Source organism: Eurypyga helias, unplaced genomic scaffold, assembly GCF_000690775.1.
Source record: "Eurypyga helias isolate BGI_N326 unplaced genomic scaffold, ASM69077v1 scaffold13317, whole genome shotgun sequence".
NCBI lineage: Eukaryota > Metazoa > Chordata > Aves > Eurypygiformes > Eurypygidae > Eurypyga > Eurypyga helias.
In genome coordinates, this window is record NW_010263795.1 from 87,880 (window position 1) to 106,361 (window position 18,482).

The 18,482-nt window shown below is 39.5% G+C and overlaps 1 protein-coding gene across 1 annotated transcript in view; it reads left to right on the forward strand.

Annotated features, from left to right (window-relative positions):
- BICC1 (BicC family RNA binding protein 1) overlaps positions 1-15,067 on the forward strand; it is a 53,471-nt gene extending 38,404 nt beyond the window's left edge. The window contains exons 8-19 of the mRNA XM_010156195.1: positions 1-178; positions 1,601-1,759; positions 2,149-2,345; positions 2,638-2,779; positions 3,877-4,033; positions 5,661-5,826; positions 6,174-6,213; positions 6,885-7,039; positions 9,369-9,525; positions 12,033-12,193; positions 13,362-13,461; positions 14,937-15,067. The exon at positions 1-178 is cut by the window's left edge and continues 9 nt beyond it. Coding sequence (XP_010154497.1) covers positions 1-178; positions 1,601-1,759; positions 2,149-2,345; positions 2,638-2,779; positions 3,877-4,033; positions 5,661-5,826; positions 6,174-6,213; positions 6,885-7,039; positions 9,369-9,525; positions 12,033-12,193; positions 13,362-13,461; positions 14,937-15,067 — 1,743 coding nt within the window. The remainder of the gene's footprint in view (positions 179-1,600; positions 1,760-2,148; positions 2,346-2,637; positions 2,780-3,876; positions 4,034-5,660; positions 5,827-6,173; positions 6,214-6,884; positions 7,040-9,368; positions 9,526-12,032; positions 12,194-13,361; positions 13,462-14,936) is intronic.
- The last annotated feature ends 3,415 nt before the right edge of the window (positions 15,068-18,482 follow it).

Sequence of the window (18,482 nt, forward strand, 5' to 3'; positions counted from 1 at the left end):
GTAAAAAGTGTTGAACGAAATGCCTTAAATATGTATGAGGCACGGAAATGTCTCTTGGGACTTGAAAGTAGTGGAGTTACCTTAGCATCAAATCCCTCTGCTGTCTCCTGCCCTGTTGGTCTGTCGTGTCCTGGTTTGGATATCCTGTCCTCAGCAGGACTAGGACTCACTGGGCTTGGTATGTATTCTGTTCTCTCTCTCTCTCTCTCTCTATGTATATATATATGTATATCTCTTTTTTTTTTTTTTTTAGTAGATTATGTATGTTTGAAACTTAATTCACTTGTACTAGAAAAAAAGACCAGATGTCTGTTTTGCATGAGGAATGCTGTTGGAGCATTAGAGAATTCCAAAAGCATCTGGCCTTTCAAGGGCTTGTTGTTGCAAAAACTTCCTCCAAGGCTGTCGTAATCAGCCATGAGTCACCTCTGCAGAGTATCCTCTGGAAGCTCGCACACCACTCGTCTGAAAGCGGAAGGGAGGGAAGTACAGGTGAAGTAGGACATTGTTTTTACAACTTCCAGAAGAATCTTTCAAGGGATTTTCCTTCTTTGGTAATAGTATGGTTTCTCAGGCTGTCCTGAGCCTGGGTGGGTACTGAAGCCCATCAGCAGTACTGTGGAAGTCAGCATAGCTGCCACAGCATTTCAGTTCTGGCTCTATCTCGCTGTACTGGAGGGACACGCGTGCTGCTAGTTTAGGTCTTTCTTACCAGAATGAAATTTAGGACAGAACTGTACGTTTTCTATCTTAATGTAATTTTATGGAAGGAGCACATAGCACAGCAGTCCCAGAATAACTCGGTGATAAATCTTGATGCTGGTGCTTGGAACTCGCAGTTCTCATGTAACTGTAGTGCTCCCTGGCCTCCTGCCATCCAGGAGTGCTGCGTTGCCTCGGTAGGTGTCAGATGCTCTCCTGGGGTCACACAAGTGTTGGTGCCGTTTGACTGTGGTTTGTGATGTTGCTTTTGTTACCGTTCTTGTCACGCCTGCCCTTTGGGGTTGTGTTTTTACCTCTGTGCGGTGTAGTGCTGGACTTCCTTGTGAATGTCCTTATGTGAAGAGCTGCTTTGAGGGAATGCTTTGGGAACAAGCAATGCATCTGGGGGATGATTTGCGGTCGGTATTGAAGGTGCAAAAAAGAATGAAGTAGTTCTTAGTGTAGGAGTAGTGGTTTGTTTATATGAGCTTCTGAGGAGAAGGCTGTTGTCTGAAATGAAAGGAAGGTTATGAAGTGCAGGAGCTCTCTTATTCTCTAAGTGATGCTTCTTTGAACAAACTGATGGAAGCAAGGAAGGTACAAAGGGATGGTGGGGCTGAGAAGCAGCCAGTGCAGACTCTTAGCTCTGACAATAGTTAAAGTCCAGTAGAGGCACATAAGGGATGGTACAACTCTTCGACAGACGTTCCAGGGTAAGAATGCTTGTTCTAAATGAGTTCTCTGCATAAGATTAACAGCAGGTTTAATAGTAAAATTCATTTGTAAAATACATGCTGGTGCAATGTAGTGGAGTTTTCCTGGTTCTTAATTGGTACTTTTTGTAAAAAAATTTTTAGGTAAGTCTTAACTAAATATTCACTTGTGTAACTTTCTGCAGGCCTTTTAGGTCCAACAGCCCTGTCAGTCAACACCTCAACAGCTCCAAACTCTCTGCTGAATGCCCTGAATAGCTCTGTGAGTCCCTTACAGAGTCCAAGTTCAGGCACGCCTAGTCCCACGTTATGGGCAACATCTCTTGCGAACACGAATGCCACAGGTTTGTAGAACTTAAATGAAAATTAAATGAGTTGTGTAACAGGAAGTTGTTAGAATGACAGCTGAAAGATTCAGAATTGTTCCTTCTTTAGAGGCTTAAGAATTCTTAAGTTTTTTTTCTACCAGATGAACAAATATCCAAGCTTGAAGTTGTTATTGCATAAGAAATTGTGACATGCTGTCACACGCAATGTTTTGATCTGTTTTGGATAGGAAACTATGTTAACCTACAGAATAATGATTAAATTAAGCATTATGGTTTTGGCATGCTATTCCAAGGGAAACCTGTTAAGTGCTGTATCAAAGCCACACAGATTTATATGAAGGACTTCAGTACTTGTGGAAGTTAAATGAGAAACTTAAACAGCAGATGGCTGGATTTCGTTGCAGGTTTTTCTGCTATTCCACACCTAATGATACCGTCTACTGCCCAAGCAACTTTAACAAGTATTCTGTTGTCTGGAGTACCTAGTTATAGCCAGAACACTCCATCTCCACCACCAGGCTTGACTCCTGTTGAAGTCCATGTCAACGGCATGCAGTCAGAGAGTAAAAAAGGCTCACCTTCTTTAAATGGTCATGTAAAGGTAGGTGATGTTATCTCTGGAGAACCAGAGCTGTTTGTAATAAATTCCTACTGAGATGAGCTGAAAGAGAAAACGAGCTATACCAGTGCATTCTTAAAGCTACTAAATGTAGAAATAGAACAGTGGTGTCTTCAAAATATAACTTAGACTGCAAAATGGAACATTCCAAGGGTTTTTTTCTCTTATATCAGGAATGAATTTCTTATTCTGCTGTACAGATAGAAAAGGGAAATTCTTTCTATGTTTCCATAAGCACAGCAGTCACTTTAGTGATTTTTGACAATCGTTTCAGACCTCAAATATCAAGTATGCTGCACTGTCTGCCACATCGCTAGGAGAAAATGTGTTGAGCACAACCCACAGTGATCCGGTAAGACAACCAAGTACTCATGGTGCCTCAGAACAAGTAGCTGCCAAGTCAGATACTGCAGAAGGTAAAACTCTGACATTTTCTTCTTTTGTCTGGTATTGTATGCACAGTCTTTGTACAGTCCATGAAACAAAAACGTAAATGTTTCCTGTACGCTGGTTTTGCAGCCATGTTAAAGGAAAATACTGCTGCATCTCCCAGATTTGTTATCAAATAAGCAGAAATTGTAGTGTCTAAGCTGTGCTGTTGACAGTAACACCTTAAGTTAATGTAAACACACTTGTGACATTATTTAGTCCCTAAAAGCAGAGGGAAATAACCTATGAAAATGTTAGTATGTTTTACAGCTTTTCATTGCATAAAACAAGCTTTGCTGGTTTAAACGATACAGTATTTTTTTTTCTTTTTAATGGTAGGAAAGCATTAACACCTTTGAAAAGGTTATTGCAGAAAATTACGTGTCAGTCAAACCTAGGTGATGCTGGCAAACAGAATTTATTTGCATGTTTTATAACACTTCAGTTATGCTGCCTTTTAGGAGCTAAAGGACCTAATGAACTGTTCTTGTCATTCTTGAGGTTGGGGATAGCCAGTTCCTCTTCAAACTTGAGCAAAGATGTGCAAAGGCTGTGTTTGCACTTGCAAGTACTGATGAACAAGGAGAATGCTCATTTATGAAGGGCTGTAGTCATTTGAAATGCTGGTTTGAATAAAGGGTACATTGCCCAATTAAGGAGATAAATATTTGGAAAAACACATTCTAAAGATACTTGAACGTTAAGTGGGAAGCTTTTATTCCAGCAAAAGTTATCTGAGCATCTGGCAAGGTTTGTTAAAGCTGGATATAAAATCCAATTGGTTTCAAATACTTAATCACTTCTGATTGTCACTCTTAAGATTTAATATTAACTAAAGTTACATAAAATAGTTTTCTAAAGAAAATACTTATTGTCTACTATATACATGAATGCTAATACCTTTTTTGTGCATTTGAACTTAAATTTCTGACTTCTTAACCTTGACCAAGTTCTTATCCCTGAAGACTAGAATGATTCCGTAAGGAGAGAGAGCAGGTTTTGTTCTGTAGCCGTCCTTCCTTAAGTAAGTTGGCTAGGGCTGCGGAGAGGTTTTGTTTCACTGTTCTCCTTATTGCTCTTGTAGGTTGCAATGATGCTTTTGTCGAAGTGGGCATGCCAAGAAGTCCATCCCATTCAGCAAATACCAGTGATCTGAAGCAGATGATGAGCTCTTCCAAGCAGGCCTGTTCTAAGCGGCAGACGGTTGAGTTACTGCAAGGCACCAAAAACTCTCACTTGCAGTAAGTGAAATGTGCAACTAGAGGTTAATGGAAGTTTTGCCATGCAAAAATAGTTAACGTGCTTTTGTAGGTAGAAGCGGTTGTTCAGCAATAAAATACTCAGCTGATTTAAATTTGGCTTGATTTTTAAGCACATTGGCCATTAATATACCTTCCAGTTTGTCTGATAATTGCAAACTTTGAATGCTTTTTGTACATCCTAAGTATTTTTCTTGGGTTTGGGGGAAAAAAAAAAAATTTGATTCCTCTTCCACAGTAGTGTGGATTTTTTTTCAGTGTGACTTTCATTATTTATTTCTAAAGGATACATTTTCGCACTTTTCATTTTCATTGATTGCTTTGAGAACAATTCCTAACTGACAGCCCTTTTCCTTTTGTGCATACTTGAGGCTGTTTTCTTCTTAAAAAAAAACCCATATTCAGGGCATAACAGGGTGTTCTCAAACACTTGTCTTAATGATTTTTTGTTTGTGTTTTTTTAAATGAGCCAGCAGTGGGAAAGGCTATTTTGAGTCATAACATGTCTTGGCAACACAGAATTTGTGCATAACGCAATGCTTTATCCAATCTACTTTAAGGAGTGTTTTTGCCATTCCTTTTGGGAACTGTTTATCATCACTCCCTTGAGATGCATATTTTCTCTTACCTGATTTATTTACACTGTTAGAACTATAATATGTATTTCATTAATACTGCTGTCATAGTTTAGAAATCCAAGGATTCCTGCTAACCAGCCTCAGTTGTTTGTATGTCACTAGATTGTTTGTATGTCTTATTCTTTTTGTTGAGGATATAGTACTCAGTTTCCTTAGGGAATTTTTCTGGGGTAGTCTACAGCACGTAAAACTTGGTCACTTCGCACTGAACTAAGAGTTTATTCTCTTCTTGAGTAGACCTAAAATGTGTCTGACTCTTAGAAAGAAAAGATTACATTAAGATGTGCTTTGGCATGTAGGACTGCAATTACTAAAGCCATAAAAGCAAGTATCATCATCATCATGATAAAATGGTTTGGGTTGGACGGGGCCTTAAAGCTCATCTAGTTCTGACCCCTACCATGGGCAGAGACACCCTCCTCAAAGCCTCATCCAGCCTGGCCTTGAACACTTCCAGTGATGGGGCATCCACAGCTTCTCTGGGCAACCTGTCCCAGTGCCTCCCCACCCTCTCTAGGAAGAATTTTTTCCTGGTGTCTAATCTGGAACTAGAACCCATGTTAACTTTCTTAGTCCCTGTTATGTATCTCTCTCTATCCTACCACTGTCAGTCTGTTAGAACTGCTGAGCTGCTGGCCCGAGCAAGGCTAAATGGTTTAAAGTCAGACTGTGTGGGGATGGCATGTGATAATTCCAGACACCAGACAGCTCAAATTGGAATCTATAAACGATGCCTCACTCTGGTAATGCAGAAAGCAGCAGTACGTGCTTTGTTTCACTGAGAGAGAAACAGGTAAAAGCAAGCTGTGACTCTGGAAATATTGCTGAAAATGCAGAGGTGTTTGCTTGTTGGCATTTCTTGGATTTTGTTGCCAAACTTCTTAGGGTAAAGCTCAGTTACCAGAATTGCATTGAGTGTTTGCTGCTTGTGAAAAAGGCAGCTGGAGTTAATACTGACTTTGCTCCCACAGTACCACGGAGAGGCTGCTCTCAGATGCAGAGTTAAGTGCTTCTGAAAGTCCCGTGGCCGATAAAAAGGCTCCTGGAAGTGAACGGGCAGCAGAGCGAGCAGCAGCTGCACAGCAGAATTCCGAAAGAGCACGTCTAGCTCCGCAGCCGTCGTATGTAAACATGCAGGTAAACGTGCTAAAAACAATTAAGACCCAGGCAAAAAAACTATGCTTGAAAAAATGTTTTATTAAAGAAAAATTCTGCCTAGACAGGTTGTAAATACTGCTGCAGCCTCACTCAAATGGTTATGGGATTGATATTTAAAATCTTTGTTATCCTTCTTTGAGTGAGCAATTTAAGTCACTAAGGCTCCAACTGGACTACTGTCAAATTATCGTGCAGCACTTCAGGTTTCTCCTAGATGTGTTCATTGGCCACTTTCAAAACCTTTGTCTTTGTAAAGAGCTGAGTACTGGCAAGACATTTCGTTAGAATGGCAATTACAAGCTATCTTCTACGTGTTTAATTTTTAGGCATTTGACTACGAACAGAAGAAGCTACTGGCAACCAAAGGTATGTGGACAAACATTGACTCCTGAAAAGTTTGTTAGTACATGGCTGAATGAATTTTCTAAAGTTTCAGTTTTGTAGTTTGATTTTTAATCCATATAAAGTCAATAACATAACATCTGCATATTAGTCTTCATGTTCCAAAAACTTCCTGACACCAAGACAGTATGAAATACCATATAAACAGCTTTCAGATGGGATACACTGGGTGAGTGTATCCACATGTGAATGATCCATGTTGGTTTCAGAGACATCGCAGCTGTAATACTTGATTTTTATTTGGGTACAAATTAAACTTTAAGATGTTTGTCATGTTGGCAAAGTTTGTCTGTATTTCAGAGACAAATTAAGTTACAAAGTTGATAAGGGACTTAACCATATCTTTGACCCTGTTAAAAATAAACCCTATTCCCCTCACACGAAAAGAAAACCAGAAGCACATCTTTTTGAAACACACATGATTCTTTTGGCTTCCTAGCAGCCCTGTGGTGTTTAATTATCTTCTGACAGAGTAAATTGCCTTAAGGAAGGCCAGGATTCAAGCTGTGTAGGAGATGGAAGAGTTCAGAATTTACGGTTTGGTGGGTTGAAGTCTATTAGCATGCGTGACTTCAGGGTTATCACCTCAGTACTTTTACTAAGGTTGACATTTACTGGTTTGTCTCTGTTTTCAGCTATGTTAAAGAAGCCAGTTGTAACCGAAGTGAGAACGCCAACGAATACGTGGAGTGGTTTGGGGTTCTCTAAATCCATGCCTGCAGAAACTATTAAGGAACTAAGAAGAGCTAATCCTGTGTCGTACAAGCCGTCTATGACAACTACGTATGAGGTATGAAAAGCTATACTGTAATGGAAATCTTATTTCGTCTGAATGATACAGTTGTTTCTCTTGGGAAATGTCTAACTTTTGTAAAAAGAAGTCTTGAAGATAAGATTTTTTGCTTTCCTCTTAGGGTTCTAAATATTTTTTAATTGTGAAATATGTTTCTCATGTGAACACTTTGAAATATGTTTCTCATGTGAACATTAAGGCATATGGAACACATTCAGCCCAGCACACACAATCATATCCTCTTTATAAATCTTACTCTGGCTTTATAGAAGGCTGCTCCTGAAAATACATTTGTTTAAAGAAACTTAAAACAGCTTACAGGACCACATGTCTCAATAGTTGCAGACAAGTGGTAGAAGTTTTGTAACCTAATTAAAACAATGTGTAAATAACACATAAACTGTATAATATGAATCAGTGCGTGGTGGAGCAGAATGTTAGAACAAGAAGTGGCTGCAGCTCATCTTATCTTCTGTTGACAAAGCTGTAGAACTGGAAGAGCTTGCTCTATTTGCACTGTTCACTGGGCCCAGAAATTTTCCAGGGAGAAGGCAGCAATAGGGTCCAGCAAGTCTCTTCAGAGTCCCACCATGGGAATCTTGCAGGGTATTTATGTTCCTTTCTTTTCAAAGGCATTCTGAAGTTGCTTTTTAGTGTTTCCTTGCTATAGTCTTTCCCAACTTTAATAGAGACATCTTTTCTTTATTTCTGTCCTACTTACTTAACATGTAAATGGTATGTTTCTTCAGGACCAGGACTTCATACAGCTTTTCTCTAGGATATACCCATATTTAAGGGGAAAATAAATGCTCCGCCATGCTAAAAATGTGCCTTGGTGTTCTTCACTTGACCTGTCAACTCTTGCATCATTCAGCTCCATGTAATAGTTTTGGGGAGATGTAATGAGCTTGCAGTAGTAACCAGGGGTAGAGAGAAAGCTACAACCAGAAGTTGAGGTTTTTTACATTCTTTTCCATACTGATTGAGCTGGGGTGGGGCTTTCCCCCAAATGATGACGCACTGCTGAAAGTCTCTAAGCAGCTGCCTCATTCTGACAGCACTGTATGGTCACTCTGCCCATGTGCAAACCAAGGGCTTAGCTCCTTCCAGTGAGATGGTAGCGTGTTGGGAGTCCTGTGAGCAACTGTGGAAACATCTGGGGAATATAAAAAAACTGGGGTTCTGTGTAGCCGCCTTCTGTTTAGCTGCCTTAGACACCACCGGTGTTAGGGGCGGTGCCGCCGCGCTTCCTCCGTACAAGTGCCCATTTGAAAGTCAGGTGTGGAAGTTGCTCAACAGACGTAGCAGCGGTATTACGGTCTAACATGTGGGAAGTTAATTTGTAGAATAAGCTCCATGTTTCATCTTTAGTGTTACATTTGACTGTGCATACGGTTTTCTAGAAACATTGGATGACATCTTTGCTTCATATCTCTTAGCAGTCGCTACGATCTAACCTAACGTAGAGGCCCTGTCTCTTCTTGCTTTTCTGTAAGACCTGAAGTCGGTTCCTGCCTTTCTTCATTGTTTGAGTCATAGTAACCATAGCTCAACCTTCCTGATTTCGCCAGTGACAAGGAGCTTTTGCCTTTTTTCTTCAGTGATGTCAATGTGCCTGAATAGCATAGACAAGAGCACTGCCTCCTAAGTTGTGCTGTTCAGTTGGAATTTGCACATGTGTGTAATAGAATTGTTCGTTTGGTTCCACAATTTTTAGTTCATGTCAGCGTTTGGTATATTTCCATACATCCCCACCCAATTCCATAGTTAACTGCTGCTTTCAGAGAATACTCTTGCCTTACTTTGGAACATTCTGAACCACAGTGATGACAGTTGCTAATTAGATTTTCATATTCCTGTAGAATACTATTGAAAAAAAAATCTGCAAATTCACAAACCATTGCAGAATTGTTGAATACCATGTTGTTGTCAAGTATTGTGTACTTGATCCACTTATCTTCAGATAGGTGTTCTGATATGTTCTCTTCCTTGTGAAGGGATATAGCCGATAGACTGCTTTATCCAGAATTTGTGTAGGAATTTGGCCCCATGGGACATTTTGGAAACAAACTTGGAAATAGTGAGCAATTTATTTTGAAGCACAGTCTTTAAATAACTTCGGCTTAAAGTCTGTAAATTACATATGTTTTAAGCATACCTGCTGGTTTTGTGTCTGTTTTGCAATTATTTGACTGTTGATCAACTGCCAAAAGCATGTTTGCAAGCATTAAAAGCCTTCTTTTAACCATGCTGCTCCAAAGAAAACATCTGAGTCACAAGGAAGGTTGTGTATTCTGCCCAAACTTTGGTTTATTTTGATTTGCAGGGTTCATCGATGTCCCTCTCACGGTCCAACAGTCGGGAGCACCTGGGAAGTGGCAGTGAATCTGACAACTGGAGAGAGCGTAATGGGCTTGGACCCACAGCTCATAATGAATTTGTCTCCTCAATTGGCAGCCCCAAACGGAAACAAAACAAATCAGGTTGTTAATTTCTTAAGATCTGATTTAGACAAAAAAAAAAAAAAATAGTGATATCAATGAATATTTATTTTAAGACAAAAGTTTCCTGACATCACTAGGGATTTAAATTACTGTCATCTGTAAAGTAAACTTGTTTTACAAATTGAAAAGTGAAAGCGTAAACAAGATTTTATAACATGATACATGAATAATGGTTCAAAATGAAAACTTTTAAGGATTTTTTTTAAAATACTAGACTTTCTTGCTGAAAGCTTTTTGCTGTCTTATAAGGGATTTTTCAAGGTGTACTGAAAACAGACCTATAAAAGCCTATTTCCACACCACCATCATTCTGCTCTGTTACTGATGCAACAGCAGCCAGGTCTTTCTTGGGCTGTTTGCTTTCTGTGGGCAAGTCATAATCTGTGATGATCTTGAATTTTAAAGTGTGATTTTCTTTATGATAATAAAATAAGACTGTCTATATGTTTGGCACATGACTTTAGGAACTGTTTTCTGTGGATGTAGGGTGTAAATTCTGTAATTACTTTTTAAACAATGTTTTTAAATTAGAAACTAGAATTTTACTTCAGTTGAGCTCTTTGAAACAATTTTAAAAAAAAGTAACATATGCCTTTTTTGAAAGAGTGAGTAATGGAGGTAGAGAATACTGGTCCATACTAACTGCATTATGGGGAAATAACTACTGTGGCTGTTTATACGTTTTTGGTTGCATTTCTCTTATAAAGGTGAATAAAACCTGAATCCCAGATGAACTGCAGCGTATGTAGACAGTGAAATTAAACATCTTAGGAAAGGATATCTTCCACTAGAGAAAATATTAATGGTTGGAATACTTGTCATTATTTATGACTTCAGACAGCACATTAGTTCAGCTGTGAATGGCTGCACACCATATTGTGCTAGGTGCCTGCAGAAGAGATGAGAAGTTTATCGCTGAAATTAAGCCATTGATGCTTCCAAGTTAATTGGACAAAAATGGAAGCTCTAGGTTAATCAAAATAAGAATTCAAGATGTATTTACATATGCACTAGAAGAAAATTAGAAATGTGGATACATTGGTGTTGGGGAAACTGTACTACAGCAGCTGTAGCTTTCCCAGAGAATGAAATGTGTGGAGGAGGGATGAAAGATAGGAGTTGGCTGGACAGGTGTATTTACCTACATGTATAGGGGCTGGAGTACTGAAGTGTAAATCTTCATTGACAAAATTGCCTAGTAGTGTTGAATTTCTTCTTTGTGTTAAGGTAATGCTTCCTGACTGCACCAGTAAGAAGGATTTCTTCATATTCGGGTTTCGGTAGATGGCCTTGCATCATCTGCCCTGAGTGTAGGGTGGGAATTTCTGATTGGGTATTTTTAGTGTTATCCTATTCTGATAGTGAAGAAATTGAGGCACTGCTCTTTGACGTCTAAAAAATCAACTTAGTTATTGTTTCATTTTATCAAATTTAATATTTGCATTTTCAACACTGAACTGTTTATTCTGAAACTCTTTTCCAAAATGGAGCTGAGGTTGAGAGAAATTCTTCCACCTCTCTCAGTCCAATCCTAAATGTTTCCAAGTAGTCTGTGCCCAGAAAATAAGAAATGTCACACAGCCAGTTGGGAAAAATGGTGGTTTTCACATCATGTCGGGGTTCCATAGTGGAGGCCATAGCATAAGTCTCTGAGGCAGTCTGAATTCTACCCACCTGGGGAAGTATTCTTTACCTTCTGCATGCCTCTTGTGCCTCACTGTTGTGTTTTCCTGAGCCTGTAACAAGGGAGGGAGTGCTCACAATGGCCCCATTTCCATCAGTGCCTGATGCACTCCCTGGGAGTTAGCCTTTGCTTATGCAGCATGAGGAAAAAGAATGATGAGCTACGTGATTACATGCTATCAGCATGCACACACAGAGGAAAGGGATTGCGCTGCTACATCAGTTTTTTTGGGGGTTTTAAGAACTTCTCCCTGAAAACTTTTTTAAATATATACCTTCTAGGGATGCAATTTAAAATTATATAGGAAATGTATTTCCTGTTTCAGCTTTTAAAAACTATTGCATTTATTTTTGGTCTGTATTTTACTAAAATAATAGGCAAATCATGTGGTTACTAGGTAGTTCCTTTACCAGCAATTGCTCCAGCATAGTTCCCTCATTATCCAGACCAAAAAGGGCTGGTTGCAGTTGTGTGCAATGGTGTTTTCCAAACTATTCACTGAAGAAAATTGGAGAGGATTTAAAAGGAGGAAAAGCAATGAGCCTTGCAGCTCTTTTCCCAGTATGATTTGCTGACTTGTATGGGACAGTTCACATAATGTGATTGTATCCTTGCTATAGAAAACAAACACTGGGACCAAAATATTTCCTTTATGCTGTTCATTCTCTGAGGTGCTTTTTATCTGAATATTAAAGATTTAAGTATTTTGTTAATTTAATGATCTAACAGATTACAATGCTGGTTTGACAGAAAACGCTGCATTTCTGTGACATGACTAAAAAGTGTGCTTCTTCCCTTTCAGCTGAACACTATCTCAGTAGCAGTAATTACATGGACTGCATTTCCTCGCTGACAGGAGGCAACAGCTGTAACCTGAACAGTTTGTTTAAGGGATCTGATCTGCCTGAGCTGTTCAGCAAACTAGGTTTGGGCAAATACACAGACGTATTCCAACAACAAGAGGTTAGTATTGGTTGGTTAGGTTAGTGCTAGTAGAGTTAGGTGTGAGATAAGCTAAGTAGTTTGGCCAGTATGAGAACTAAACAATTTTACACTGTTTCTGTGAATTGTATTAGTAGGAAAAAACCAGACATGGTCGCACACACTTTGGAATACCATGAAATAGTGGTTTTACTCAAATGCACCACCAGTACTTGGGCAGTCATGCTCTGCTAACCTACTGTGGTCTGAAGCACCTACCGTATCCATCGTGCAGTGCTGCAGGCTAGGGGATAAGTGTCTGGAAAGCTGCCTGGCAGAAAAGGACATGAGGGTGTTGGTTGAGGGAAGGATGAATATGAGCCAGCGTGTGCCCAGGTGGCCAAGAAGGCCAGTGGCATTCTGGCCTGCATCAGAAATCGTGTGGCCAGCAGGAGAGGAGACCAAGTCCTGGGAATAGTGGCAGAGGGTGCTGGGGCTCTTTAGCCTGGAGAAAAGGAGCCTCAGGGGAGACTTCATTGCTCTCTACAGCTAGGAGAAAGGTTGCAGAGAGGTAAGGGTTGGTCTCTTCTTCCAAGGTAACACAAGTGATAGGACGGGAGGAAGTGGACTCGGGTTGTGCCAGGGGAGGTTTAGATTGGCTATTAAGGAAAAATTCTTCACCAAAAGGGTTGTCAGACATTGGAAGGGGCTGCCCGGGGAAGTGGTGGAGTCACCATCCCTGGAGGTGTTTGAGATGTGTAGATGTGCTGTTTAGGGACAGGGTTTAGAGGCAGTCTTGGCAGTGTTGGGTTAACGGTCGGACTCCATGATCTTAAAGGTCTTTTCCAACCAAAACAGTTCTGTCTGTGGACATACATACCTGTCTGTTCCCAAGTGCATTGTAGCAATTGTGGCAAATACTCAAAATCCGAATAGTCACAAATAAGTAATATTAATGGATCTTCTGTGGTTTTCTAAAACTGCTTGCTTCTTAGTTTATCTGTCAAATACGCAGAGTAGCAAACTGAGCAACTGTGAAGAGCCATTGGAAAGCATTGATTGCTGTTTCCATGCAAAGAATAGGTTGGCAGAGTAACTGCATAATGCAGTAAGGAAAAAGATAGCGAAGCTGTTCTGAACCCCATTTATGGCTTAATACTTTTGGGGAGAGACTTGTTTTGCATAATTTTCCCATTTCTTTTTATTCTAGATTGATCTGCAGACATTCCTTACTCTTACTGATCAAGACTTGAAAGAGTTAGGAATTACCACTTTTGGTGCCAGAAGAAAAATGCTGCTTGCAATCTCAGGTAAATAACACAGATCATTTGTTGATTTCAAGTATTGTTTGTGTTCTTCTCCCTTCAGTTGTGGCTTTGTAGCTGACAAAGGATCTTGGCAAGACTGAAAAGTAAGAATCTAGTCCACGGAGGTCATGTTGGCTTGCCCCTCATCAGCAGGCACTTAAAACCGGGCCTTATGGAGCTTTCACTTTGCTAAGTAGGATTTCAGTTGCATAGTCCTGTGTCCCCTTGCAAAGTTGGAGCTTGGTCAAGTTTGTGAACTTTGTCTTATGGCCCAAAACTATGGTGTCCTAGGAGCTGTGGGAGTATAGGCTTTGTGGCGTTTGAATGGTACTACGTACTGGTTGGAATTGGCATTTTCAGGTTTGTGGTTCCTTGTCCTTCACTTTATTGACCAGTAGAGCAATAGCAACCATCCTCCTGGGGGAAAAAACACCTGGGTTTTGGGCAGCTTTGGGTTTGGTTTTTTTGTGGTTTTGTTTTGTTTGTTTGTTTGTTTTTTCCCCAAGGCCAGTTGTTTCTGCTTTAACATGAAACATGGAATTTTTATTTGGAGTTTTTCCAACCCACTTTAAAAGGTTGTCTTGTACCCTACATGCCCCAAAATGAGGGCCAAATGTAATTTCTTACAGTATGTTGTAGTATATAATGCCTAACTGGATTTTTTTTTTAATTGTAATAAATAGCATGAGGTTTTATATTACATTGTGTAGGCAATGAATCTGTATGCTTCATTGTAACAGTAGATCATTTTCCTCCCACTTGCATCCCTTCTGCTGATGCCACTACTGGATTTTTTAATGAATTTAAAATGATGGCACAAAGAGGGTAGAAATGTAATGCACTTAGTTCAGTAGCAGTTGTGAGAATCTGTGTAATCTGTCAGTAATTTGTGTCTGTCATGGAGTTTCTATACAAGAAGAGAAAAGTGGGAAAAGGAAAAAAATAGTTGGATGAGCATTTGGTAATACAAGCTTAGGGCGCATGTTTGGAGGCAGGGTGAGTCTAAAAAATCCTTATTAAAATATTGTTTAAAATAACTGTGCGTTGAGAAATGATCAGGTTGCTGATAGGCTTTTCCTGCCGTCTCCATTTACACTGCATGGTTGTGCTGCATCTCTCTGTTCTGTGTGCATGTACCTTCAGGAAGGCTGCAGCTTTCAGAACCTCTCTGAAGTGTTTCAGCCATGTCAGTTTGATCTGAATCAGTATTGCAAAACGTTACTGACACCACACTGTATCAGTGCCAGTTAAGAATCTCACCAAATAGATGCCTACATCCCATCCCGAGCAGCCTCTGTGAGTCCTAAGCTGGCACTCTCCCTGTCCTGTGGAACTGCAACGTTGAACCTCACGGACATTTTCCGTTCGTGCCGTCCTTTACAAAATGTTTTCTTTGCTTCAAGAGAAGGTCTGCTTTTGGTTTAGATGCAAATAGGAAAATTAATTTCTGATGAGAGATTTCTTGGTGACCTTTACAGAACTGAATAAAAACCGAAGAAAGCTCTTCGATCCATCCAACATACGTGCCTCGTTCCTGGAAGGTGGAGCCAGTGGAAGACTGCCGCGTCAGTATCATTCGGACATTGCTAGTGTCAGCGGTCGCTGGTAGCAGTAAGTTGTGGCTCCGAGTCAGCTGCACAGATGGACGTGGCAATCCTGTGGACAGCCTTCACTGCACACCACCCTCTGCACTTTGGGAGTTTGGGTGTCAAGGACCAAAGCGTTTTGTCTGCACAATACCGTGCCAAAAAAAAAGAAAAAACACATTCTGTCTGTCTTTCAAAGCACCAAATGTGGGTTACGTTTTACTCGTGTACATTGGACAGAATTTGCAATAATAATAATAATAGGGTTCTTTGTTTAGTATTTTATTACCTATAACTATAATGTATGCACTGAATTTTTACTTTGTTGAATGAAGGAAGAATGAAGAGCTGGGATGCCAGAGAGCATAGGTTTTGATCAAGATGGATTTTTCTGGTACTGCTTAAAATAATTATTGAGGTCTTTCTGCACTTTACATGTTCTGATTTCTTGTCCTGTGGAAATTTATTTCTTTCATTTCCATATCAATTTTTACATTGGCACTAATCAAATTTTTTTCAGGTGTTCCTGCATTAAGTCACATCTCACCATAATGGTACTAGAAGCTGGTTCTTATGCAGACTTTCCCCTCTCTCTGTCTCCCCACTAGTTACCCGAAGGGACTGTTCCAAAATCAAGCCACTTGGTAGCGGACCAGTCCTGTTACGCTCTTAGGAAGCAGTCTAATGCTGCTTGCAGTAATGCTCGCTCGCTGTAACAGATGCAATGAAAGACCCAAATGGACCTTGCAATATTAACCCTTTGCAGTCATCATATTTAACTGTTGCCTGTTATGCTAAAACTGTTTTTAATGGTTGTCTCAAAGCAAAGGGCTACTTTTAGTACCCTGCCACTAAAGGACACTTATTTATATCAGACTTTTATTTTTAGATTCTATACACCTACAATACGTAACAGATAAAACTGATCTACTGCGGATTGATGGTAGAGAATGGAAGGCATTCATCAAACTAGAGCTCTGGGCTGTCAGTTTGATTAAAAAGACAACTAATCTAATTTGACAAGACAGCACTGTTGCCATTTAATAAATGACGCATATTACTTACATGACTATGCATGCAGCAATTAAGCGACCTACGTAAAATAGGTGTAATAGCATCTGTTTTGTTCAATCTAGATTTGTAATTGTCAGCTGCAGAAGTGTTTGAAACTCTGGAGATGAACTATTTCTGAAACAAGTTATGTTCAACAGAAAGAGTCCGTATTATAAGTGGCTAGAGCTAGCTATTGCATTCTTATACTGTGAAAGTCCAAATAATTTGGCAATGTTACTCCTCTGTCTTTACAGATGTCTTGTTATGGGTTTATGAAGGGTTCTGATATAATGAAGGAATTCAGGAAGTGCCTCTTTCTGCAATGCAATATGAAGTTTCCAAGCGTTGATTTGTTGAACAGCATTCCCATAAGAAATGTTGTGGATTACCTCTACTGTAATGCATTATTTATGTTCAGTGTACAAGCCTTTTGGGATGGACATAAACCACTGTCAAGTGCTCTTAACAGAAGGCATTAGAATAACATTTACAGTAGTTGGTTTTTATGCAAAAGTGGGTGAGAGTGAGTTTTGACACTTTCCATGGATAATTCTTTTAAGGTGAGAACGCCAAAATGATGTATAGAGAAGTTTGCACACACAAAGGGAATTTGAGGAAACTATTACTTCAGGGCACAGATGATCAAGCAATAATACAAAGAATTGCGTTAGCAAAAAATACCTGCTCAGTACTCATTTCAGCCATATCTACTTAATGGTGTATAGCTGGGGGACTTCCCCTGTAGATCAAGTAGCAGTTAGCTTCCTCTGGTTTTAACGTTGTACTAGAGATCCGAACGGATAAAACGGCATCTTGTACGCACGCAGTTGTTCACATCCAAGTTACTGGGCTCAAATGCCAGAAGTCAGTATCCACGTACCTGAGATTTTTGTGTGTGTGTGTTGCACGGGCAAGAGCAACTTCATGGAAACCCTTGTGGAAGCCACAGCTTCTAAAACTATTTATACTTGTCCTTTCTTCTAAGCGTGTTGGTAGATCCGCTCTCATGGACTACTTACATGCTTACAGAGAAACTGTCCTTTTAGTGCTTGCATTTGCAAGGCCAGTGTTTGCAGATCAAATTGTGTTCAGTCGTTTTAATTATATAGAGTATTTTTAATGAAATAAATGTTCGGCGACACTTTATAGAATTTTCTTCAACCCCCTCCTTGCTTATTTTGCCTAAACTTCAAAGCATCAAAAAACCTTTACACTCCTAGATTTTTAGTCTTTCATCAGTACATATTATGTAGCTAGATAGTACTGTACTCAAACTGATTTTATTACAGTATTAAGTTGATGTGGTCAACTGCTGAGCAGTGCTTATCATCTACACCAAAATGAAGGATTTCCCATTAACAAAATTATCTTTCAAGAGGGCTTCACACACACCAAAAAAAAAAAGAACACACTGGAAGAAAAAAATTTCTCACCTTATTTTGATTCCACAAAGGAAATACGACAGTACAGTGTACCGTATTGTTAGTGTTATGTTATGCACAAATATTTGACTTGCTACATAAAAATGTTAGTTTTAAATCTGTGCCTTAATAGTGACCAATATCTGTAAATATAGAGCAGATACAGATTGTATTTTTGTGGGTTGTGTCCTTTAGTGATTTTTTTTTTAATATGAAATGAAAACATTAAAAATGGGAATTTTCAAAACTAATCAATGTTGCATAAAATAAATTTATATAACTCCCTTGTATTCTGATTGGTTAATGAATATTTTTTTATATAGACCCGGTTCCAGGGATGCTTGCTTGTTAATAAAATATAAAAAGCACTATTTGACACAATTGCAACATGTTTCTTCCTAATGCTCCGTGTGTTTTACTCTTCTTTTTATGTCACATCCACCATGTCTGTCTGCTTTTAATGGGAATGCTTTTTTTGAGATACTTCTCCTTAAAAATGAATAGGAAAGGAGTTAAATTACCTCAGGTTCAATTCATAGCAGGTTTTAATGGTTTGGCTTATGTGAGTTTTTTGTTCTCTTTGGTATTCCCATTTCAATGGCTGTATACATTTTGGTGAGCAGGACAGTTTTACGTACTCTTTCATGATGGTCATATTATCGATTCCAGCGCAGAAGCGGAAAAAACCAATAGGGATTCTTTATTTGGGATGTTGGCCACACAACCAGCAAGAATGTAGCGAGAGGCATCACTTTCACACTGAGGTAATACGTATACAACATTACAGCAGTCGTGTCTGTTTGCTTGACATGTAGTACTGCAAGTGTAACGTTACTTACTTCATTCAGTGTATTAGGGCATTGTGTTATTCCAGCCTAATGCGGCTTCTTGGTTAACTGTTTTGTACACACAGCTCTCCAGTTACCTTCCAGCATTCCTGGCTCACTGACGTTTGACAAAACAA